This window comes from Schistocerca nitens, chromosome 8 (genome assembly GCF_023898315.1).
Source record: "Schistocerca nitens isolate TAMUIC-IGC-003100 chromosome 8, iqSchNite1.1, whole genome shotgun sequence".
NCBI lineage: Eukaryota > Metazoa > Arthropoda > Insecta > Orthoptera > Acrididae > Schistocerca > Schistocerca nitens.
In genome coordinates, this window is record NC_064621.1 from 264248231 (window position 1) to 264269178 (window position 20948).

The 20948-nt window shown below is 44.7% G+C and overlaps 1 protein-coding gene across 4 annotated transcripts in view; it reads right to left on the bottom strand.

Annotated features, from left to right (window-relative positions):
• The window catches only part of LOC126199289 (glucose dehydrogenase [FAD, quinone]-like), a 205452-nt gene that overhangs the window by 23220 nt on the left and 161284 nt on the right, over window positions 1–20948 (bottom strand). For all 4 annotated transcript variants that reach the window (XM_049936108.1, XM_049936109.1, XM_049936106.1 and 1 more), the window contains one exon: window positions 1522–1770. In XM_049936108.1, the coding sequence (XP_049792065.1) occupies window positions 1522–1770 (249 nt within the window). The remainder of the gene's footprint in view (window positions 1–1521; window positions 1771–20948) is intronic.

Here is a 20948-nt window from a genome sequence, read left to right on the forward strand (position 1 = left end):
CTCTGCATGTATTACCCACGCACCTATCGAATGCAATAAAACTGTAGAAAATGTATTATTTGCGCGATAATTCTTCGGTAATGAGTTTTCTCAAAATTCAGTGTGCTCCTCTGCATTTCTTTATCTTAAAGACCGCCGGATTGGTTCATTTGTTGACTTTCGTGTGCGGCCATAAGGGTCGAATCTACGAGATCGGAGAAGAACGTCGGATGAGCTGAAACGACAAATTCAATACCAAAATTCATAATGTCTCATTTGAGGTGTTGCGGCGCAGAATGAGCAATTTTAAGAGCAAGGCTTATGGAAGGACATGTAGAACTGGATGCTACATAATTGTCGTAGTTTCATCACCAGCACCACCATCATCATCATAATCATCATCATCGTTAGATGTCCTGGTTTCAGTAGGATTGTTATGCTAAAATTAAAGTATCACGAAATGTATTCGCAAATCGCAAATACGGTACCATCACAGCTATGCAGTTTACTGGAAACAATTATGGCGGACCGGTACTCGAACCCGGCTTCCCGCTTTACGCGATCAGTCGCCTTGAGAGATTCGGTTATCCGAGTACGATTCATACGCACCCAGACTTTCGTAAGTCCCGTGTGACACAATTATGTGATTACTGCACAGGGAGAGACTCATTTTTTAGTATTCTCGTCAGACTGCCTTGGCTTTGGCATGAAATATGTTAGTGCAGTGCCTGTGTTTGACACTCTGTAAATTTCGATGCAATGTTCCTTCGGACATTTGTCGACCCATGAAAAGCGTTCGGCAATCTGAAATGGCGCAAAATGTTCGAAACTCTGAGAAATAACGGAATAAGGTGTAGGGAAAGACGAGTAATATATAAAATTAGAGGAACGAAGAGGGAACAATAAGACTGGAAGAGCAACAACGAAGTGCTCGCATTAAAAAGGGGTGCACTCGTTCGGTCTTACGGTTCAATGTATACACCGAAGAAGGAATGACGGGAACGGAAGATAGGTTTAAGAGTAGGAGTGAAATTGAGGATGAAAGGTTTTCAGTGGCAAGATTCACCGTAGTATTCCTGACCTTAGTGAAGGTGAAGAAGAATTGCAAGACTTGTCGAAATGAACGAACAGTCTTCTTGAGTTCAGAATGTGTATTGGGGGTACACCGGAGACAGACGAAAGTAATGAGGAGTAGGCGAAATGAGAATATCAAGAAACTGATCGTCAAAATTAGTGATCGCAAAGTAGATGACGTTAATTAATTCAGCTGCCTTGGAAGCAAAATAACCCATGCTTCCTACAGGTGAGTCAGGGGCGTACGGCTGAAACGTAGCTCAAACAAAATAAAATTGGACATTTAGACGACTGAAGGTCTTGATTTGACATTTTGTATTAAACAGCCGGGGTCCAGCAACCATCCTGTATAAAAGTCCATCTTTATGGATGGACTCGCGGAGACACCCTTGTTTTGCGGACAGAAGGCATGCCAGATGATTGTTGAGCTCTTTTCAATGCCACACCGGTGATGCAATGCTTCGGTACCTGATACCCGCGAGCATGGTGTCGACGTCCCTGGGGTCTTGCAGGTAGCTGGGCTGGATGCGCGGCGGCAGCGTGGGGTCGGCGCCCCGCAGCAGCACGCGCCCCCTGCTGAAGGGCCGCAGCGGCGTCGGCGCCACCACCAGGGCGTCCCCCCTGTCCAGCAGCTCCTCGAGGCCCGACACCGCCTCCTCCGACCAGCCCAGCTCGCGCTGTCGCTGCAGGATCCACTCCCGGTGCCGCGACTCCAGCCTGCAAACACCAACACACACGCTCACTTTACAACCAACTGAAACCTGCTACCAGTCCCTGTGTAAGGTACACCAACAGGATGACAACAGTTTGCAAGAAAACTGAAAACTGTAGTCTTTTTGTAGCAGTTCATACCAGTCGTGGCACCTGGCATGGTGGGGGTGGGGGTCTGCTGTCCAGCCTGAGAAACTCGGACTGTTAAGTTCCAGAGACGATCAAGCGTCGTGCCTCACCCACTCCCTCAAACTCCTCCCCTCCTCCCAGCTCCCCCCCTCCAACTTAGAGACGAGAGAGGTAAGGAGATTTTGAATGAATAGAAAACCGTGGGAAGAAATAATGTATCCTAAATTGCGAAGTGCACGGTCCAGTCACACCAATGTGATCACCAGTCAAAGGCCTGATTAGCCAACTTTTGCAGTGCAGACATACAGGAAGAGAGTCAATGAAGTTCTGGAACGTACTGTCAGGAATGTGGAGTCATGCCGACTCCAGTGCCGTGGTCAGCTGCGCTAGGTTTCTTGGCTGACGATCCATAGAGAGAACAGATCGAGACTCTCTTTCAGATTCTGCACTGCGTTTAAATCTGGGGAGTTTGGTGGCCAGGGAAGTTCGGTCAGCTCATCCTGGTGCTCTCCGAGCTACGTGCGTAGACGGCGAGTGGTGTGACACGCTGCGTTGTCCTGCAGATAGATGCCATGATGCCGAGGAAAAAACAGATTGCGTGTGGAGGAGGAAATGGTCCCCAGGGATAATTGTGTGGATCCGCTGTGCCTTCCACAGTGACGAGATCACCAAGGGAATGCCATGAAAACATTCCCCAGCTCCCTCTTCCGGCCTAGACCTTTCGAACGATTGTTACAGGGCCGTACACGTCAAAGGCCATTTGTCCGATGGAACATAAATCATGATTCGTGTAAAAAAGCCCCCCCTGGCCACCCAGTGGACGTCTAGTTGAGGAGAGGGCTTTATAAATGAGCTATCGATCGATGACTTCAGAAGATCGCGCTACAACATAAAATCACTACAGCTATTTATTTGCATTTTGTAACAGGCTATCCGCTGCAGGATTAGTCTACTGCCATGCCACCAACTTTCCATACGCCAAACCAAATGAGCCTTCAATTCAGAAGGTTAGAAACCAATAACAAAAAGCCATACGCACAATCGGGCATCTGTAAAATTAAGTGTGAGAACTGTGACCGCCAATACTTAGGTGACACACCATGGAGGTGTGCTTTCAGGTTTAAATAACATCGGGATCTAAGCAATCCAAAATCTGCTTTAAACAGCTAACTTAAGGCCCGTAAACATTCAGTAACTGATATTAATAAAAATCTAACCATCCTCCACCATTATCGTAAAGGACGTATCGTTGACATCCTCCAATAAACTGAAATATTGAACAGTCTGAACCAGAAGCCTGAGTTTGCGTTAGATGAATAAACTATGCTTAAACGCAAGTTTATTCTAAACTAGCGAACCCGGAAATGCTTTGACATTGTTAATATGCATAGGAATAGTATATATGTCGTAATATCCATCTCCTCCCCCCTCTTTGTCCATCTCCTTATCCCCCTCTCTTTGTCCGTCTCCTCTTTCTTCTCTCTCTCACTGTCCATCGCCTCCTCCCACCCAGTCACACGCCATTTGCTCGTTTACCCTCTCTGTGTCCATCTCCTCCTTCCTCCCCTCTGTGTACGTTTTCTCCCCCTCCCTCTTTCTGTTCATCTTCTCATACCCCCTCTCTCTCTGTCCTTGACCCTTGTTTATTGTTATTGCAAACGAAACTTTGATTCGAAAATAAAGTCAATTGAAATGGAAGGGTAGATCGTTTGGGATCATTAATATAAGGGGTACTCCTCCAGATGCTGGATCTATGAAGATAGTAGTTTCAATGAAAGTATTTCTCATAGTTTTAATATGTGAATGGAGAAGATTGCAAAGTTTCGGATGATTCGGATTCCATAGCATATTTCTATTCAAGTTGATAAACCATAAATACAACATTCCTCTCAAAACTGAATGCAACGAAGAAAACAATACAGCACACTGCTGTGTATAGAATTTTAGTTTGAAATTATTTATAAGGAAAAAGAATATATGTAGGAGAAACAATCTGTGTAATGGTTCAAATGCCCTTGTATATAAGTTAATTCTTCTGTTGGAAGGACAACAAAACCTGTATTTTCACACAAAGTACGAGGGCTATTCCGAAAGTAAGGTCCGATCGGTCACGAAATGGAAACGACTATGAAAATCCGATAAAGCTTTGCACAGATGTGTTGGGTAGTGTCTCTAGTATAACCCCAGTTAGCATCACGTCGCTCTTCTCATTTCTGAGCTCGCAGTGAGTGCGTAAAGATGTCTAGAAAATAGTGTCTGCCGCCAAGTACGGGGGCCTGGTGAGACATTTCCCCTGAAGCTATGCAGCTAACATTACATAACTGTCGTGCTGTTTCGTCTTCAAGACAATTCTCAGACGCATTCTGCAGGGGCAATGAAGATGCTCCTGCATCGTTTTCAAATGGAAATGTGAGATTACCCACAATACAGCCCGTAATTGTCTCCCTCTGAGTTTCAGCTCAGGTCACATGAACCGCTGGTTATGAAGACAACATTTCGGCACAAGACAACGAGCCGTAGGCCAGCGTAGAGAATTGGCGGAGAGCACTGGCGGCTGCCTTCTATAGCGAGGGTATGGGAAAGTTGGTACAACGCTACGATACACGTCTAAGTCGGGTCGGCGACTATGGAGATAAGTAGCTGCAAGGTGTATCTAACTGTTGCAAATAAAACATTTTTGATTTTTACCGTGGTTTCCATTTCGCGACCTATCGGACCTTACTTTCGGAATAGCCCTCGTATGTTTTCCTCGCAGTCGGTTTTAACAGAGAATCTGACAATTTGTTGCATAAAACCATTTATTGGTTAGTAAAGTATCATCAGCAGCACGTAAAAATTTGAAATAAGTTGGTCAATAACTTTTTCTTTTGTTAACAACGCTTTCCATTTATGTGTTACATACACTATTTGATCAAAAGTATCCGGAGAGCCCCAAAAACATACGTTTTTCATATTAGGTGCATTGCGCTGCCACCTAATGCCAGGTAATCCATATCACCGACCTCAGTAGTCAATAGACATCTTCAGAGAGCAGAATGAGGCGTCACTTGTGTCATACGTCTGTGCGCGAGATTTCCACAATCCTGAACATCCCTAGGTCCACTGTTTCCGATGTGATAGTGAAGTGGAAACGTGAACGGTCACGTACAGGACGAAAGCGTACAGGCCGACCTTTAAAGAGGGTCGTGATGTGTAATAGACAGACATCTTATCCAGACCATCACACAGGAATTCCAAACTGCATCAGGATCCACTACAAGTACTATGACAGTTAGGCGGGAGGTGAGAAAACTTGGATTTCATGGTAGAGCGGCTGCTCATAAACCACACATCACGCCGGTAAGCGCCGAACAACGTCTCACTTGGTGTAAAGAGTGTGAACACCGGACGATTGACCAGTGGAAAAACTTTGTGTGGAGTGACGAATCACGGTACACAAAGTGGCGATCCGATGGCAGGGTGTGGGTATAGCGGATGCCCGGTGAACGTCATCAGCCAGCGTGTGTAGTGTGAACAGTAAAATTCGGAGGCGTTGGTGTTATGGTGTGGTCGTGTTTTCCGTGTTGTTTTGCGTGGCAATATCACAGCACAGGCCTACATTGATATTTTAAGCACCTTATTGCTTCCCACTGTTGAAGAATATTTCGGGGATGGCGATTGCATCTTTCAACAGGATCGAGCACCTGTTCATAACGCACGGCCTGTGGCGGAGTGGTTACACGACAATAACATCCCTGTAATGGACTGGCCTGCACAGAGTCCTAACCTAAATCCTATAGAACACCTTTGGGATGTTTTGGAACGCCTACTTCATGCCAGGCCTCACCGACCGACATCGATACTTCTCTTCAGTGCAGCACGCCGTGAAGAATGGGCTGCCATTCCCCAAGAAACCTTCCAGCACCTGATTGAATGTGTGCCTGTGAGAATGGAAGCTGTCATCAAGACTAATGGTGGGCCACCACCATACTGAATTCCACTATTACCGATGGAGGGCGCCACGAACTTATAAGTAATTTTCAGCCAGGTGTCCGGATACTTTTTATCACATAGTGTATGTATTTATCAAAGAATGGAATGGAATATAACAATATTATGAAAAGGATAACTGCTACTCACCATATAGCGAATATGCTGAGTCGCAGATAGGCGCAACAAAAAGACTGTCAGAAAGAGAGCTCCTGTCTAACAACGTCTTCATAGAACACACACACACACACACACACAAACACAAACACACACACAGGTAAACGGCTCTGCCTACTAAAGCCAGACTGCAAACCGCAGCACATCATGGGAGAGGCAACCATGTGGTGGGTTTATGGGAGAGGCTGGGTCACTGAGAGGGACGGATAGCAGCGGAGGGGTGGGAGACGGTAAAGTGCTGCTTGTGGGGGCATACAGGGAGTAGGAGAGAGAGGTAGGTAGGTAGCTAGGTGCAGTCAGGATATCAGACATAGGGTGGATGGGAGGGAAGGATGCATAAAAAGAGAGAAGTAAAAAAGGCTGACATTGCATTGGTGGAGTAGAGGGCAGTGTGGTGCTGGAATGGGAACAGGGAAGCGGTGAAATGGGTAAAGACAATGACTAATGAAGGTTGGTGGGTTATGGGGATGTAGGATGTATTGCAGGGAGAGATCCTCCAATTGACAAAAGCTGGTGTTGGTGTGAAGGATTCAGATGGCAGAGACTATGAAGCAGTAATTGAAATGAAGAACATTGTGTTCGATGGCATGGTCAGCGACAGGGTGGTCCAGCTGTTTCTAGACAACAGTTTTTCAGCCATTCATGTGGATAAAAAGCTTATTGGTTGTCACACCCATGTAGAACGCAGCATGGTGGTTGCAGCTTAGCTTGTAGATCACATGGCTGGTTTCACAGGTAGACCTGCCTTTGATGGGATAGGTGATGTTTGAGACTGGTGGTGCTGGGAGGAAATATGGGACAGGTCTTGCATCTGGGTCTGTTATGGGCATATGTGTCATGAGGCCAGGGGTTGGGAGCTAGGGTTGTGTAGAGATGGACGAGAATATTGTATAGGTTCGGTGGGCGGCGGAATATCAATGTGGAGGGGTGGAGAGAACCATGAGCAGAATATTCCTCATTTCAGGGCACGACTAGAGCTAGTGGAAACCACCATTCTCTGCCATGGTTTCGACTACCTCTCATCGTGCCCTGCAATGGGGAAGGCATATTAAATTCTAAGTTGACATGTCTCGTTTGTTTTATCTGGTCGACGAAAGCAAGGCTGCTGAAGTTTTTCAAATGCGCATCAGAGACTGCTGGCCGACACTGGCGTGGTGTCCTATCTGATGCACAGCCTGTTTCAGCGAAACTATTGTGCCAGTTAGCAACAGCTTGACTTTGAGATGGTGGCTTGCGATATGTAGTCCTGAATTGTCTCTGAACTGTAGCGGATTTGTATTCATGAAACCGTAAACAACACAGCTATACGACTCCACGATGTCTTTTGGAATAACTCACTTACGTACGGACCAGTCCGCCACTGTTTTTGCACCTTTTCGGCTGTCTATTTCGGTTCTCCACCTCACTGACTCCTACGACAGACGCTTCCACCACCGCGGTCAGCCGGCTCTCTGTCCGTTGCACTGGGCCCTTCCGAGTGTTGCTGTCGAGGCGAGCGCCGCGGTTGCTGGTCCAACAATCGACTGCAGTTACTTATTCATTTTTTAACTATCCAGTTCCTTTCTGTACAGATCCCTCCCTCTATGTTAACTTGTTCCAGTCCCATGCGTCTGTATGACGCGGGTGTGACCTTCCTCATGACTGACTGATCGTACCGCCACATATTTATCTCTCGATAATTATATATGTACACCACTTTTCACGTCTTTACCTTTCATTCTGGTTTGTCAACCCCACAGCGTTTGTGTGCTAGTAGCTCCTCCTCTTGTGCGCAACTGGTGGCAGCTGGAGATGAAGCATTATGCTTCGAAGCCGGTCGTGCAATAAATAATTACTGGCGACTGAAGCAGATTTTTTATTATGTTAATTGTGCTTCGTGCAGTTCGACAGCGGCTCTATTTTGGGAAAAGCTTGGAGACTATCAATTGCTATTTTTTTGTGTTTTCGTTTTAAGCTTACTACAGTTTAAGAGTGTTTCCCACCATATGCGTTTCCCTTTTATTTATAAACCACCTTCCGTGGTCATTATAACTTTCTTTATAGATTAAAACAGTTTTCCTTTATAAACTTGGTGTACAATGTCCGCATTTGGATGCAATGCCACACATATCTGTGCAGTGAGTTACGAATTCTTTCCAACACCACCTGATCATCTCGTAAATCTTGTCAGGACGTACAAATCGGTGACCTAATTCTTCAGTCGTATCAAAGGGAGTGCTGCACACTTCAATTCCAAGAAAGAAAAATCCAGAGGACTGAAACGAGGTAATGCATGCCATCCATGCCGGGAGACCTCATCTGGGGTTGTCCAGCTGCCTAGCGCAGGTCTTTTTATTGACGCTATTTCGGAGACTTACGCTTCGATTATGATGAAACGAAGATGAGGACAAAACAATATCCAGTCCTTGAGAGGATAAAATCTCTGACCCGACCGGGAATTGAACCCGGCACCCCGGCATCTCCACACACACACACACACACACACACACACACATACACACAAAGCATTTCATGTAACTATTGCAAAATAATAATAATAATAAAAATAAGAATAATAAAAATTGTTACATAAATTATTATTTTATTTGTTCTCTACGCTTCGTTGTTTCTAGTATGTCGTCTTTGCTAATTTCAGTGAAGTGTATACAAAGTGTATGTGATACAAACACGATAGAAAGAGAATCTGTGATCACTGAGGCTACATAATTTATTTTTCAGTTCGTTTTTGCAACCACAAGTCTCCATAAAAATTGGAGGCATATACTAAAATAGTGTTTTCTTCTACTAGACTGGGCCATAGGTTACCCCACTGTCATTCACACAGCACGTTTATTTATTCACGTAAGTCCACGAGATGATGGAAGTTCACCCTCTGAAAACCGTATTGGAAATAAAATTAGAGGCGCATTCAGTAGGTAATGAAAACATTTTTTTCTTGACCAATTTCGGTTGAAAAAATGCGGAGTCTGTTATGGGACATAGTGGAATATTCCCGCTTCATCCCCAATAAATCAGTTTAGATTAGATTCAGTTTTCGTTCCATAGACCCAAAAAATGAGATGAATTTCGTGGGTGTGGAACATGTCAGAAAGTATGGCATAAAAACATAAAACATTTGAATATAATACTTACTACCCAGATCATTTGTCAGGAGATAGTCGACAATAAGCTAATACAATGCAGTAAACTGGGACAGCTAATATTAGCAGAATTAACACACTGTCAGAATGAAACACTGTTATCCACTATCATACGCAAAATACCTAATCTTGACTGTTGTGACCAAGTGTTGTCAAAACTGAAATCTAACAGATACTTTTACTTAAGCTGACTTAACAGGCCCTGTTAAGATATTCATCTATGGAGTAGAAGAAGTTGCCCATCAAAAAGTCTTTCAAAATCTGTTTAAACTGTGCTTTATCTGAAACCAAGATTTTAATGGTTGCTGGCAATTTATTAAAAATGTGTGTTTCTGAATATTCGACCCCTTTTTGGACCAAGGTAAGTGATTTTAAGCCTTTATGTAGATTCTTCTTATTCCTAGTATTGATACCGTGTACTGAGCTATTGGTTGTAAATAGAGATGTATTGCTTGCAACAAATTTCATTAAGGAGTAAATATACTGGGAAGCAGTGGTAGAATACAAAGTTCCTTGAACAGGTTTCTACAAGATGTTCTTGAATTTACACCACGAATGATTTTTATCACACGCTTTTGCACCCTAAAACCTTTTCCTCGGTTTGATGAGTTGCCCTAGAATATGATCCCATACGACGTAATAGAATGAAAATAAGCAAAGTATGCAAGTTTTTTTATATTTATGTCTCCTACATCTGACCTCATTCTCACGGCAAATACAGACTTGTTTAGGTGCTTAAGCAATTCTGTGGTATTCCAGTCCCAACTGAATTTATTATCGAGTTGTAATCCCAGAAATTTAACACTGTCAACCTCTTCGATCTACACTCCTGGAAATTGAAATAAGAACACCGTGAATTCATTGTCCCAGGAAGGGGAAACTTTATTGACACATTCCTGGGGTCAGATACATCACATGATCACACTGACAGAACCACAGGCACATAGACACAGGCAACAGAGCATGCACAATGTCGGCACTAGTACAGTGTATATCCACCTTTCGCAGCAATGCAGGCTGCTATTCTCCCATGGAGACGATCGTAGAGATGCTGGATGTAGTCCTGTGGAACGGCTTGCCATGCCATTTCCACCTGGCGCCTCAGTTGGACCAGCGTTCGTGCTGGACGTGCAGACCGCGTGAGACGACGCTTCATCCAGTCCCAAACATGCTCAATGGGGGACAGATCCGGAGATCTTGCTGGCCAGGGTAGTTGACTTACACCTTCTAGAGCACGTTGGGTGGCACGGGATACATGCGGACGTGCATTGTCCTGTTGGAACAGCAAGTTCCCTTGCCGGTCTAGGAATGGTAGAACGATGGGTTCGATGACGGTTTGGATGTACCGTGCACTATTCAGTGTCCCCTCGACGATCACCAGTGGTGTACGGCCAGTGTAGGAGATCGCTCCCCACACCATGATGCCGGGTGTTGGCCCTGTGTGCCTCGGTCGTATGCAGTTCTGATTGTGGCGCTCACCTGCACGGCGCCAAACACGCATACGACCATCATTGGCACCAAGGCAGAAGCGACTCTCATCGCTGAAGACGACACATCTCCATTCGTCCCTCCATTCACGCCTGTCGCGACACCACTGGAGGCGGGCTGCACGATGTTGGGGCGTGAGCGGAAGACGGCCTAACGGTGTGCGGGACCGTAGCCCAGCTTCATGGAGACGGTTGCGAATGGTCCTCGCCGATACCCCAGGAGCAACAGTGTCCCTAATTTGCTGGGAAGTGGCGGTGCGGTCCCCTACGGCACTGCGTAGGATCCTACGGTCTTGGCGTGCATCCGTGCGTCGCTGCGGTCCGGTCCCAGGTCGACGGGCACGTGCACCTTCCGCCGACCACTGGCGACAACATCGATGTACTGTGGAGACCTCACGCCCCACGTGTTGAGCAATTCGGCGGTACGTCCACCCGGCCTCCCGCATGCCCACTATACGCCCTCGCTCAAAGTCCGTCAACTGCACATACGGTTCACGTCCACGCTGTCGCGGCATGCTACCAGTGTTAAAGACTGCGATGGAGCTCTGTATGCCACGGCAAACTGGCTTACACTGACGGCGGCGGTGCACAAATGCTGCGCAGCTAGCGCCATTCGACGGCCAACACCGCGGTTCCTGGTGTGTCCGCTGTGCCGTGCGTGTGATCATTGCTTGTACAGCCCTCTCGCAGTGTCCGGAGCAAGTATGGTGGGTCTGACACACCGGTGTCAATGTGTTCTTTTTTCCATTTCCAGGAGTGTATATGTCTTTATACGTTATACTCATGCTGGAAGGAAATCTCTTACAGGTTCTGAACTGCATATAGTGGGTTTTCTCAAAGTTTAATGATAAATAATTAGCTTTAAACCACTTATTAATGTCAGTGAAAATTTGATTAGCATCTATTTGTAAATTTGTACTTGACCTGTTCCATAAACTGCCGGCAAATCTTTAAAAATCACATCTGTACTTGACTTGCTACTTAGTGCAATGTTTGTATCATCTGCAAACAAAACAACTTAGCATCTGGCAATATAATAGATGCGAGGTCACTAACATAAACAAGAAAGAGCAATGGCCCAAACTGGTACCTTGAGGAACACCACATGTAATTAATTCCCAGTCAGATGAAGACTGCTTACTGCACAGGTAGTTCCGACAGGTGGCGGCGCTATACGTAGCTTTAAAAATGACAGTAACGAAGTGTTCCAAGCGGATAGCTATAACTGATTTCGTATGGCGGAAAACCAGAGCACCGCAGGTATTCATAGGCGCTTGCAGAATGCCTACGGAGTCCTGGCAAAAGCACGGTGAGTCGTTGGGCGAGGGTACTCTCATCACTGCAACAAGATCGCTAAGACCTGTTCGATGTCCCGCGTGCAGGTTGGCAGCACCTCAAGAAACTGAAGAGAACAGCATGTCCGTTGCTACAACTAACTTCTGCTTCTCGATGACAACACAAGCTCTCATACAAGTCTGTACACCTGAGAGGAGCTAACAAAACTTCAATGGACCATTCTTCCTCATCCACTCTACAGCTACGATCTCGCGCTTTCCGACTACCATTTGTTTGGCCCAACGAAGGATACACTCCGCGGGAAGAGGTGCTTGGATGGTGGGAAAGTTATTGATGCAGCAGGACGCTGACTCCGACGTCGACCAGTAGAGCGTTGCCATGCGGGAATACAGGCCTTCCCAGTAAGGTGCGTCTGAATTCAATGGAGGTTATGTTGGAAAATAGAGTTTTGTAGCCAAAACAGTTGGGAATAATATGGTGTACTGCAATCCTCAGTAAAACCAAGCTGCTTTCAGAAAAATAAAAGGTGTTTCGTTGCTTATTCAACGCCTGTCGTAAAATGACTGGAAACAGTAAATGTGTAGCTTCAAACGCTATTATTAACTGTGAAATGCCTCTGTGAAGTCGTTTCATAGACGCTTGTCTCACTGGATTGTGTGCATGCTATTCTGCCCACCGCCTGATTGCGTTTTAATTTATTAACTCTCCTAGAAAGACTGAGCAATCAAAGTAAGGCTTATTAAATGATATTATGTTTGACGTTTTCGAGTTACAAAGGAAATCATGACCTGTATTTATTACGTTTTTCCCTTCAACCTACACTGTGTGTGCGTAAATGTGACTGAATGAATGTTTTTACGAGTGGTTTCTGGTTTCTTTTGTGGGGGACGCTGAGTTGGTTATCGTCTGCTAGGAGCAGGTGATGTTTTGCTTCTCGTTTGGAGGGTAGCACGGGATGACCAACTTAGGATCCCAGTACCTGGACAGAGAGGTTTACCCCTTTTAGTCTGAGGTTGGTTTGTCTATCAGGTCGATGGCGGAAGGCAACCCCTCTGGTAGCTTCCGTTGCACCGGTAGCTAGGCGAAGCTCGGTGGAGAAAGGAGACTCTGCAGCTAGTGGTTGGTGAGTACAGTTCGTAGTTCCTAGAGAGGGCTTCTGCCTTGCCGTGCTACTTTTATTTAGTGACGGCAAAATCATTCTGCTATTGCACCATTAAAATTTCTTACATTTGTGCCTGGTTTAATGTGCAATTCGTGAATAGTTAACTGGTAATCGCGTTTACCACGTGCTGAAGTTCGGCCGTTCGTAGGCGGCAGGCGCGGATTCCATGCCGTGTATCTACAATACAAACCTTGAGGATCGGATAAACCTCTTTCCAAGCTAGTGCGTGAGCATAATGGTGATAGGTATCCAAACTATTTCTGTAGTGGGTATGTAGATGGAAATGATTCAATTATTGTTTTCCACTTCCCTTTTGTATGTTTTTCCTTTTTTAATTGCGCTTTCCTACCACTTTTTGGCGAATTATTTAGTTAAATTTTCCATTCAGGCACCAGTCATGTGTATTCATAGGATTAGCATCAAATTAAGTAATGAAATAAATGTGCTACATTAAAGATAAACTCTGCTTCCTTTATCTTTCTCATTGATGCCAGTTTTCAAATTAATTATCTATTCCATGTTTTTTTTAAGTTAATCTCCTTGCTTGTGATGAACAAAACTGGTAGGAAAAATCAATTTAATTAAACAAGCTCATTGATACACGACATACAATGCTATTCATCTTGTTAGTGTCTTTAAAAGAATTGCATTCTTATAATTAATTTCTTAATGTAACGTAACTGATAATTTACAGTTCGGTCTTTTCTTAATTGTTAGGAAGGACTTGAGCTGGTGGTGACGCTGTAATTTTTAAATTTATAATTGTCCTTGTTAGGTGGCTTAACCAGAATTTGTGCACAAGGGTTACATCTCCATTATTCTTGGTACGTAACATATGTTGAGCCTTGGTTAGGATCCGTTTACATACATACTTTACAACTGTCATGGTTAAACGTAACCTAAAACGTTCGCAATTTAATTCTGTTATTACTAATTAAATAAATTTCATTATATACTGCGGAAAATGTGCCTATTGCGACACATGCACCAATCGCCAGTCTCTCGCCAAGCGTAAAGTTTCAAGCGACTGGAAAAAAGCGCAGGTGACTCCTGCATGCAAATAAGAGCAAATGAACGGACTCGCAAAATTATAGACCAATATCCTGAACATCGGTTTTCTGCAGAATTCTCCAGCATATTCTAAGTTTGAATGTACACTGCCAGAAAAACGACGTTGATTTTGATCCGATGGCGGTGTATGCCACCTGGGGGATGGCAGACGTACTGATACTGGAATAATGGTTTCAACGTCATTCGCCAACAGATAGCGTAGTGGTACAGCTATCAGAGCGCCATCTCTCTCTGCCCTTCAATAGGGAACGCCACCGCGCGGTCTCATTAGGCGTCTTGTCGCGGTTCGCGAGGCTCCCCCCCCCCGCCCCCCCCCGCCCCCCGTCGGAGGTTCGAATCCTCCCTCCGGCATGGCATGGGTATGTGTGTTGTCCTTAGCGTAAGTTAGTTTAAGTTAGATCAAATACTGTGTAGGCTTAGGGATCGATGACAGCAGTTTGGTCCCATAAGACATTACCACAGATTTCCAATAGGGAACGCTCACAGACAGAAGGCTCAGTGTGTTGCAAACGTATGAAGCAACGAAGCGACAATGCCACGGAGAAGAACTCGTGCTTCCTACAGCCTACTGAGCGGCTTTGAAAAAGGTCAAATTGTGGCCGAGTGGCGGGATGGTCCTTTCGGAGAACTGCCACACAAGTCGGACATGCCTCGACAGTTGTGCAACGATACTGGTGCCAGTGGCCACGTGAATATTTTCACACCCGTAGACGAGGTTCTGGACATCCGCGCAACGCAGACGCCCACCAGGATCGCCGTATTGTAAAGGCAGTAGTCGCAGATCGTACAGCTACCGCAGCATAAATAAGAGGCCTTGTGAGCCCAGACGTTTCCACACGAACTCTTGCGAACTGGTTATTAGCGTGGGACTACGGGCACGCACACCTCTAGCCCGTCTTCCACTCGCGTCACAGAATCGACGTGTAGGGCTCCACAGGTGCCGTCGGAGGATGACTTGGAAGATGGAATGGCGCGCCATGGTCTTCAGCAATGAAAGCAGATTCTGACAACACGCAAGTGATGGTCGTTTGCTCTTACAACGTAGACCTGATGGGCGCTGTCTCGCGGAGTGCATTCGTCCAAGACACACTGTCCACACCATAGGCCTTATGGTCTGGGGTGCAATAAGCTACAGCCCCCGTTCACCTTTGGTGTTTCTGGAGGTACACTAAGCAGCTCTCGCTACATGCAGAACGTTGATGCACCTGTTCTTTTGCCGTTCTTGCAACAGGAAGAATATGTAGTGTTCTAACAGGATAATGCTCGTCCAAGCACTGCTCGTAACATTCAACGTGCTCTGTAAGACGTGCAGCAGCTCCCCTGGCCAGAACGATCACCGGAGTTGCCTCGAATCGAATTGATATGGGATACATGGGACGAGAAGCGAGTCGTACAACTCGTCAACCAACTAGTCTTACAGAACTACGTGAACAGGTCGAGCGGGCGCGGCGTAATGTATCCTAGGTCACTACTCGCTATTTGTAGGATTGACTGGATCCCACAATCAGCGCCTGCATTGCTGCCCGTGCAGACTACACCACGTACTAATATGGGTGTTTCAGCTTGGATCTAAACCTGGTACCTCAGAAACGCTTGTTCTATCGATCCGTAAGTGTAATCATTTCGTATACTCCTTACGCACATTGAGTGAACTGGAAACTTCTGAAAGGGGGTACCAATTTTTTAGAGCGGTGTAATTAATCTCCTTGAGGCCTAAAAGTTTCTGTCTACAAATAAGCACGGACCTAGAAAGCATCGCTCATGTGAAACTCAGCTTATCTGGTGTTTTCTTACAAGGTATCAGGCACCATGAATGAAGGGCAGTTGGTAGATCCATATTTCTGTACTTCTGCGAAGTGTTCGAGTACACGGAAAAGGTTCGCAGAGATGTGAGTCACTGGATTAATGCCAGTATTACACGCCGTACCTAACGTGTACAAGTCAGACTTAGATGGCCTGCCACCTTCTGGTAGAATGGGTGAGGCGACGGTTTTAGCAGACGGGTTGTCCACCAGGGAGAAATAGGAGCCATTCTATTCTGCAATGGATCCGTGCTTGCACAGTGGATGAGGTGTGTATACAACATTTCGCACGGGCTTTCTGCTTTTTACTGGTTACACCAGTTGGCAGCGGAAGATGTATATACGTGAGTTCTGGAGGACTCTTTTCGGCTATTGCGCGAGACAGTCTACAGATTTTTCATTGAGTAATTTTTTATAACCACACTAAAAAAGAAAATTCTTTGTTTTTGTACTACCATTGAGAAAGGCCATATTCCTAATGATAGCTTCTTATTGTAGAATAACTATGGAACAAAGAAAGAGAAGGTACTTTTAGTGCTCTATATCGTGGTCTAGGGATAGAGTCTCTGATTAATAATCAAAACGCTATAGGTCCCATGTACGAAACCCACCACCACTTAAATTCTGATTAATAACCAGCATTGGCGGCCGAAGACTTCTGGTGTAAGAAGTCACCCTAATTCTGCCGACAGCCTTGTCAAAGAGGTCGGAGGATCGAACAGAGGTTCAGGGCATTCTCTTGTCCTTCGGGTGGGAAACTGCCCCTAAAGGCGGAAGAATCAGGACTGACAACGGCATGAGGATGCAGAAAGCAATGGAAACCACTGCATTAAAGACACATAACGTGTATTCACAGGACATGTGGCCTGTAAAGAAAAAAAGTGTCATGGATATCTCTTCATTGTCAAAATATTCCAGAATAGTCACTCATTCAGATCTTAGGGAGGAGACTGCCGAGGGGTGGGGGGAATGAGAAAAACATCGAATGACCAGCGAAAGGATAACTTTCTATGAGTGGGGGTGTGGAATATCAAAAGCTTGAATGTGGTAGAGAAGCTATAAAATCTGATAACAGAAATGCAGAGCCTGAGTCTAGATGTGATAGGAGTCAGTGAAGTGAATCTGAAAGAAGACAAGGGTTTCTATTGAGATGAGTATAGGGTAGAATCAACAACAGCAGAAAATGGTATAATGGGAGTGGATTAGCTGTGAATAAGAAGGTAGAGCAGAGAGTGTGTTACTGTGAACAGTTCACTGATAGGATTGTTCTTATCAGAATCGACAGCAAACCAACACAACAATTGTTCAGGTATATATGCCGACGACGCAAGCTGTTGATGAAGTGGTAGAGAAAGTATACGAGGATATTGAAAGGGTGATACAGTACGTGAAGGGAGATGAAAGTCTAATAGTCATGGGGGAATGGAATACTGTTGTAGGGGAAGGAGTAGAAGGAAAAGTTACAGAAAAATATGGGATTGGAACAAGGATTGAGAGAGGAGAAAGACTAATTGAGTTCCGTAATAAATTTCAGCTCGTAATAGCGAATGCTCTGTTCAAGAATCACAAGAGGAGGAGGTATACTTGGAAAAGGCCGGTGATACGGGAAGATTTCTGTTATATTACATCATGGTCAGACAGGGATTCTGAAATCAGATAATGGATTGTAAGGCGTACGCAGGAGCAGATATACACTCCGATCACAATGTAGTAGTGATGAAGAATAGGCTGAAGTTTAAGAGATTAGTCAGGAAGAATCAATACACAAAGAAGTGGGATATGGAAGTAGTAAGTAATGGCGAGATACGCTTGAAGTTCTGTAAGAATATAGATACAGCAATAAGGAATAGCCCAGTAGGCAGTACAGTTGAAGAGAAATTGATCTCTCTACAAAGGGCAATCCCAGAAGTTGGAAAGAGATACATAGGTACAAAGAAGGTAACTGCGAAGAGACCATGGGTAACAGAAGAAATACTTCAGTTGATCGATGAAAGAAAGAAGTACAAAAATGTTTACGGAAATTCAGGAATACAGAAATACAAGTCGCTGAAAAATGAAATACATAGGAAGTTCAGAGAAGCTTAGACGAAATGGCTGCATTAAAAATGTGAAGAAATCGAAAAAGAAATGATTGTCGGAAGGACTGACTTAGCATATAGGAAAGTCAAAACAACGTTCGGCGAAATTAAAAGCATGGGTGGTAACATTAAGAGTGCATCTGGAATTCCACTGTTAAATGCAGGGGAGAGAGCGGATAGGTATAAATAGTACATTAAAGGCCTCTATGAGGGGGAAAGATTTGTGTGATGTAGTAGAAGAAGAAACAGGAGTCGATTTAGAAGAGATAGGGGATCCAGTATCAGAATCAGAATTTAAGAGAGCTTTGCAGAACTTAAGATCAAATAAGGCAGAAGACTGATCCCCTAGAAAAGCTGTACCATAATAATGTACGTCTACAAATGTTTAATACTGACTTTATATATCTTACGTGAAAATGCATACAGTGACTGTGGGTGCTACAGGATGACTTACACAGACTTCTGTTTGGTGTGATGAATGTACACATATCACCTTAGTTCGTGAAAATACTGCACGTGTTTGATTTAATTGTATCTTATGTATTATTTCATCTTGTCAGAAAGGATATTGCGGAGAGAATTGCCACAAGAATCAGAACAGCTGTGCCGGCCGCGTCCAAAGAGGATTGTAGAAGGCGTTTTGCAAATTTGTGGTCGCCCTACACTGCCGAGCTGAGAAAGAGGGGCTGAAAGGAGTGACACAGACGCGCTAAATGTGCAACGCTATATAGATGCTCAATATAAAAATAACTGCCTAATAAATAACTGAGAACCTAGGCCTCTTAGAAGTTTCAATATGAGTAAAGAGCGGCTTTACAAAAGTGCCACTTTTCACGCTCAATGACGTAAACAAGCCTACAGTTCCGATTATGTACCTTTCATGCACTGGTGCAGATTTTTACGTTAGGTGTATCGTGTAATAGGGCCAAAGAGACAGTTGGCAGTTCGCGACGTGTACACTTGGGATCCTGCTCCCGACTTGTACACAAAAGGAGTGTCGTGTAATACCGGCTTAGTTGTGCTCAGTTATCCTGGACGGCGACTGTTCATCAGTAAAAAAGGTATCGACATGAGTGTCCCAGAGAAGTGTGATAGGATCGAGCTTCGACATAAAAGTTTTTTGGGTGTGATACCGGGTCTTAATATATAAAACTACTGCTGCTGGAGAAAAACCGACGTTTCGGCCACGGTTGCAACTGCGTTTTTCTGGGGCTACTGGCCACTGCAGTCGTAGTCGAAACGTTGGTTTCTCTCCAGCAGCAGTAGTTTTATATATTATTACCCGGTAGCACACCCAGAAAACTTTTATGTCGCCTGACTCTGGCCGCGGAAGCCTATGCAATTATATAATGGGACCGGTCTTGTTCTGTATATACATAGAAGATCTGTTAGGTGAGAAGCTGTCAGTTTGCTAATTATGGTGTAATGTAAGAGAAAATGTCGTCGTTGTGTGGCTGTGGGTGCTGCAGATGACTTACACAGGTTTCTGTTTGGTGTGATGAATGGCTGGTTGCTGTAAATGTAGAATGAGGAAGGTTCGAGATCCAGCTATTTTTCTTCTTCGAGTAGCTATATTTTTTAGCGTGTAACGAGTCCTTGCCTTTTGTTATAAGAGAGTATGGAAAGCATTATGCACGGCATCTTCAGAGCTATCCAGAGTTGAGCTCTTCCAAAACTACGGTTAGGTAGTTTTGGCACACTACATACATGATGTAGTAAATGGTTAGATTACCGGTAGTATTGGCAAGGAAATAGCGGTAAATGGATGTGTAAGAGAGAAACTGGGAGCCGACGACTTCCCTTCGTTTTGTTTGTTTGTTTGATTGTTTACCTTGTTAGAACCACACGTCATTCAGTATTAGTCCAGTGTGTATTTTACATTTCAAAAGAAATAAAAATTAATTGAATGTGTAACTTCCACTTTTGTGTAACCAAAGTAATTTGTTTTGATGGAAGTACACTACCACAGACTACACCTACTTACGATACTTTAGTGTAGTTTTACAACTCTACAGCTACCACACCCACCGAGAGTCTCCTGATGACGATGAAAAAATAAGTGGATGGGATCCCACCAGGTGTTTTCGTCAGGCTTAAGACATTTCGGGAATGGACGACCCTACAGGTAGCTTAGTCACCGACGGCTGTAGAACGCCGGGAATATTTTACAGAGAGAAAGCACAACTTAAATTTTACAAATCGAAAAGGGTTACACAGCTGCGTTGTATGAGGCTGCGGGACTGAGGAACTAAACCGACGAAGTATATCGCAGATCAAAGTGACATGGTGTTTGTGAATTCAACAAAGATTTACACAAAATACTATCGCCCTATAGAGGTTTGTAATGGAAAAGAACTGAGCAGTTATTCCCACACAAATAAAAATTTAATACACTACTGGCCATTAAAATTGCTACACCATGAAGATGACGTGCTACAGACGCGAAATTTAACCGACAGGCCGGCCGCGGTGGTCTAGCGGTTCTAGGCGATCAGTCCGGAACCGCGCGACTGCTACGGTCGCAGGTTCGAATCCTGCCTCGGGCATGGATGTGTGTGATGTCCTTACGTTAGTTAGGTTTAAGTAGTTCTAAGTTCTAGGGGACTGATGACCACAGATGTTAAGTCCCATAGTGCTCAGAGCCATTTAACCGACAGGAAGAAGATGCTGTGATATGCAAATGATTAGCTTTTGAGAGCATTTACACAAGGTTGGCGCCGGTGGCGACACTTACAACATACTGACATGAGGAAAGTTTCCAACCGATTTTTCGTACACAAACAGCAGTTGACCGGCGTTGCCTGGTGAAACGTTGTTGTGATGCCTCGTGAAAGGAGGAGAAATGCGTACCATCACGTTTCCGACTTTGATAA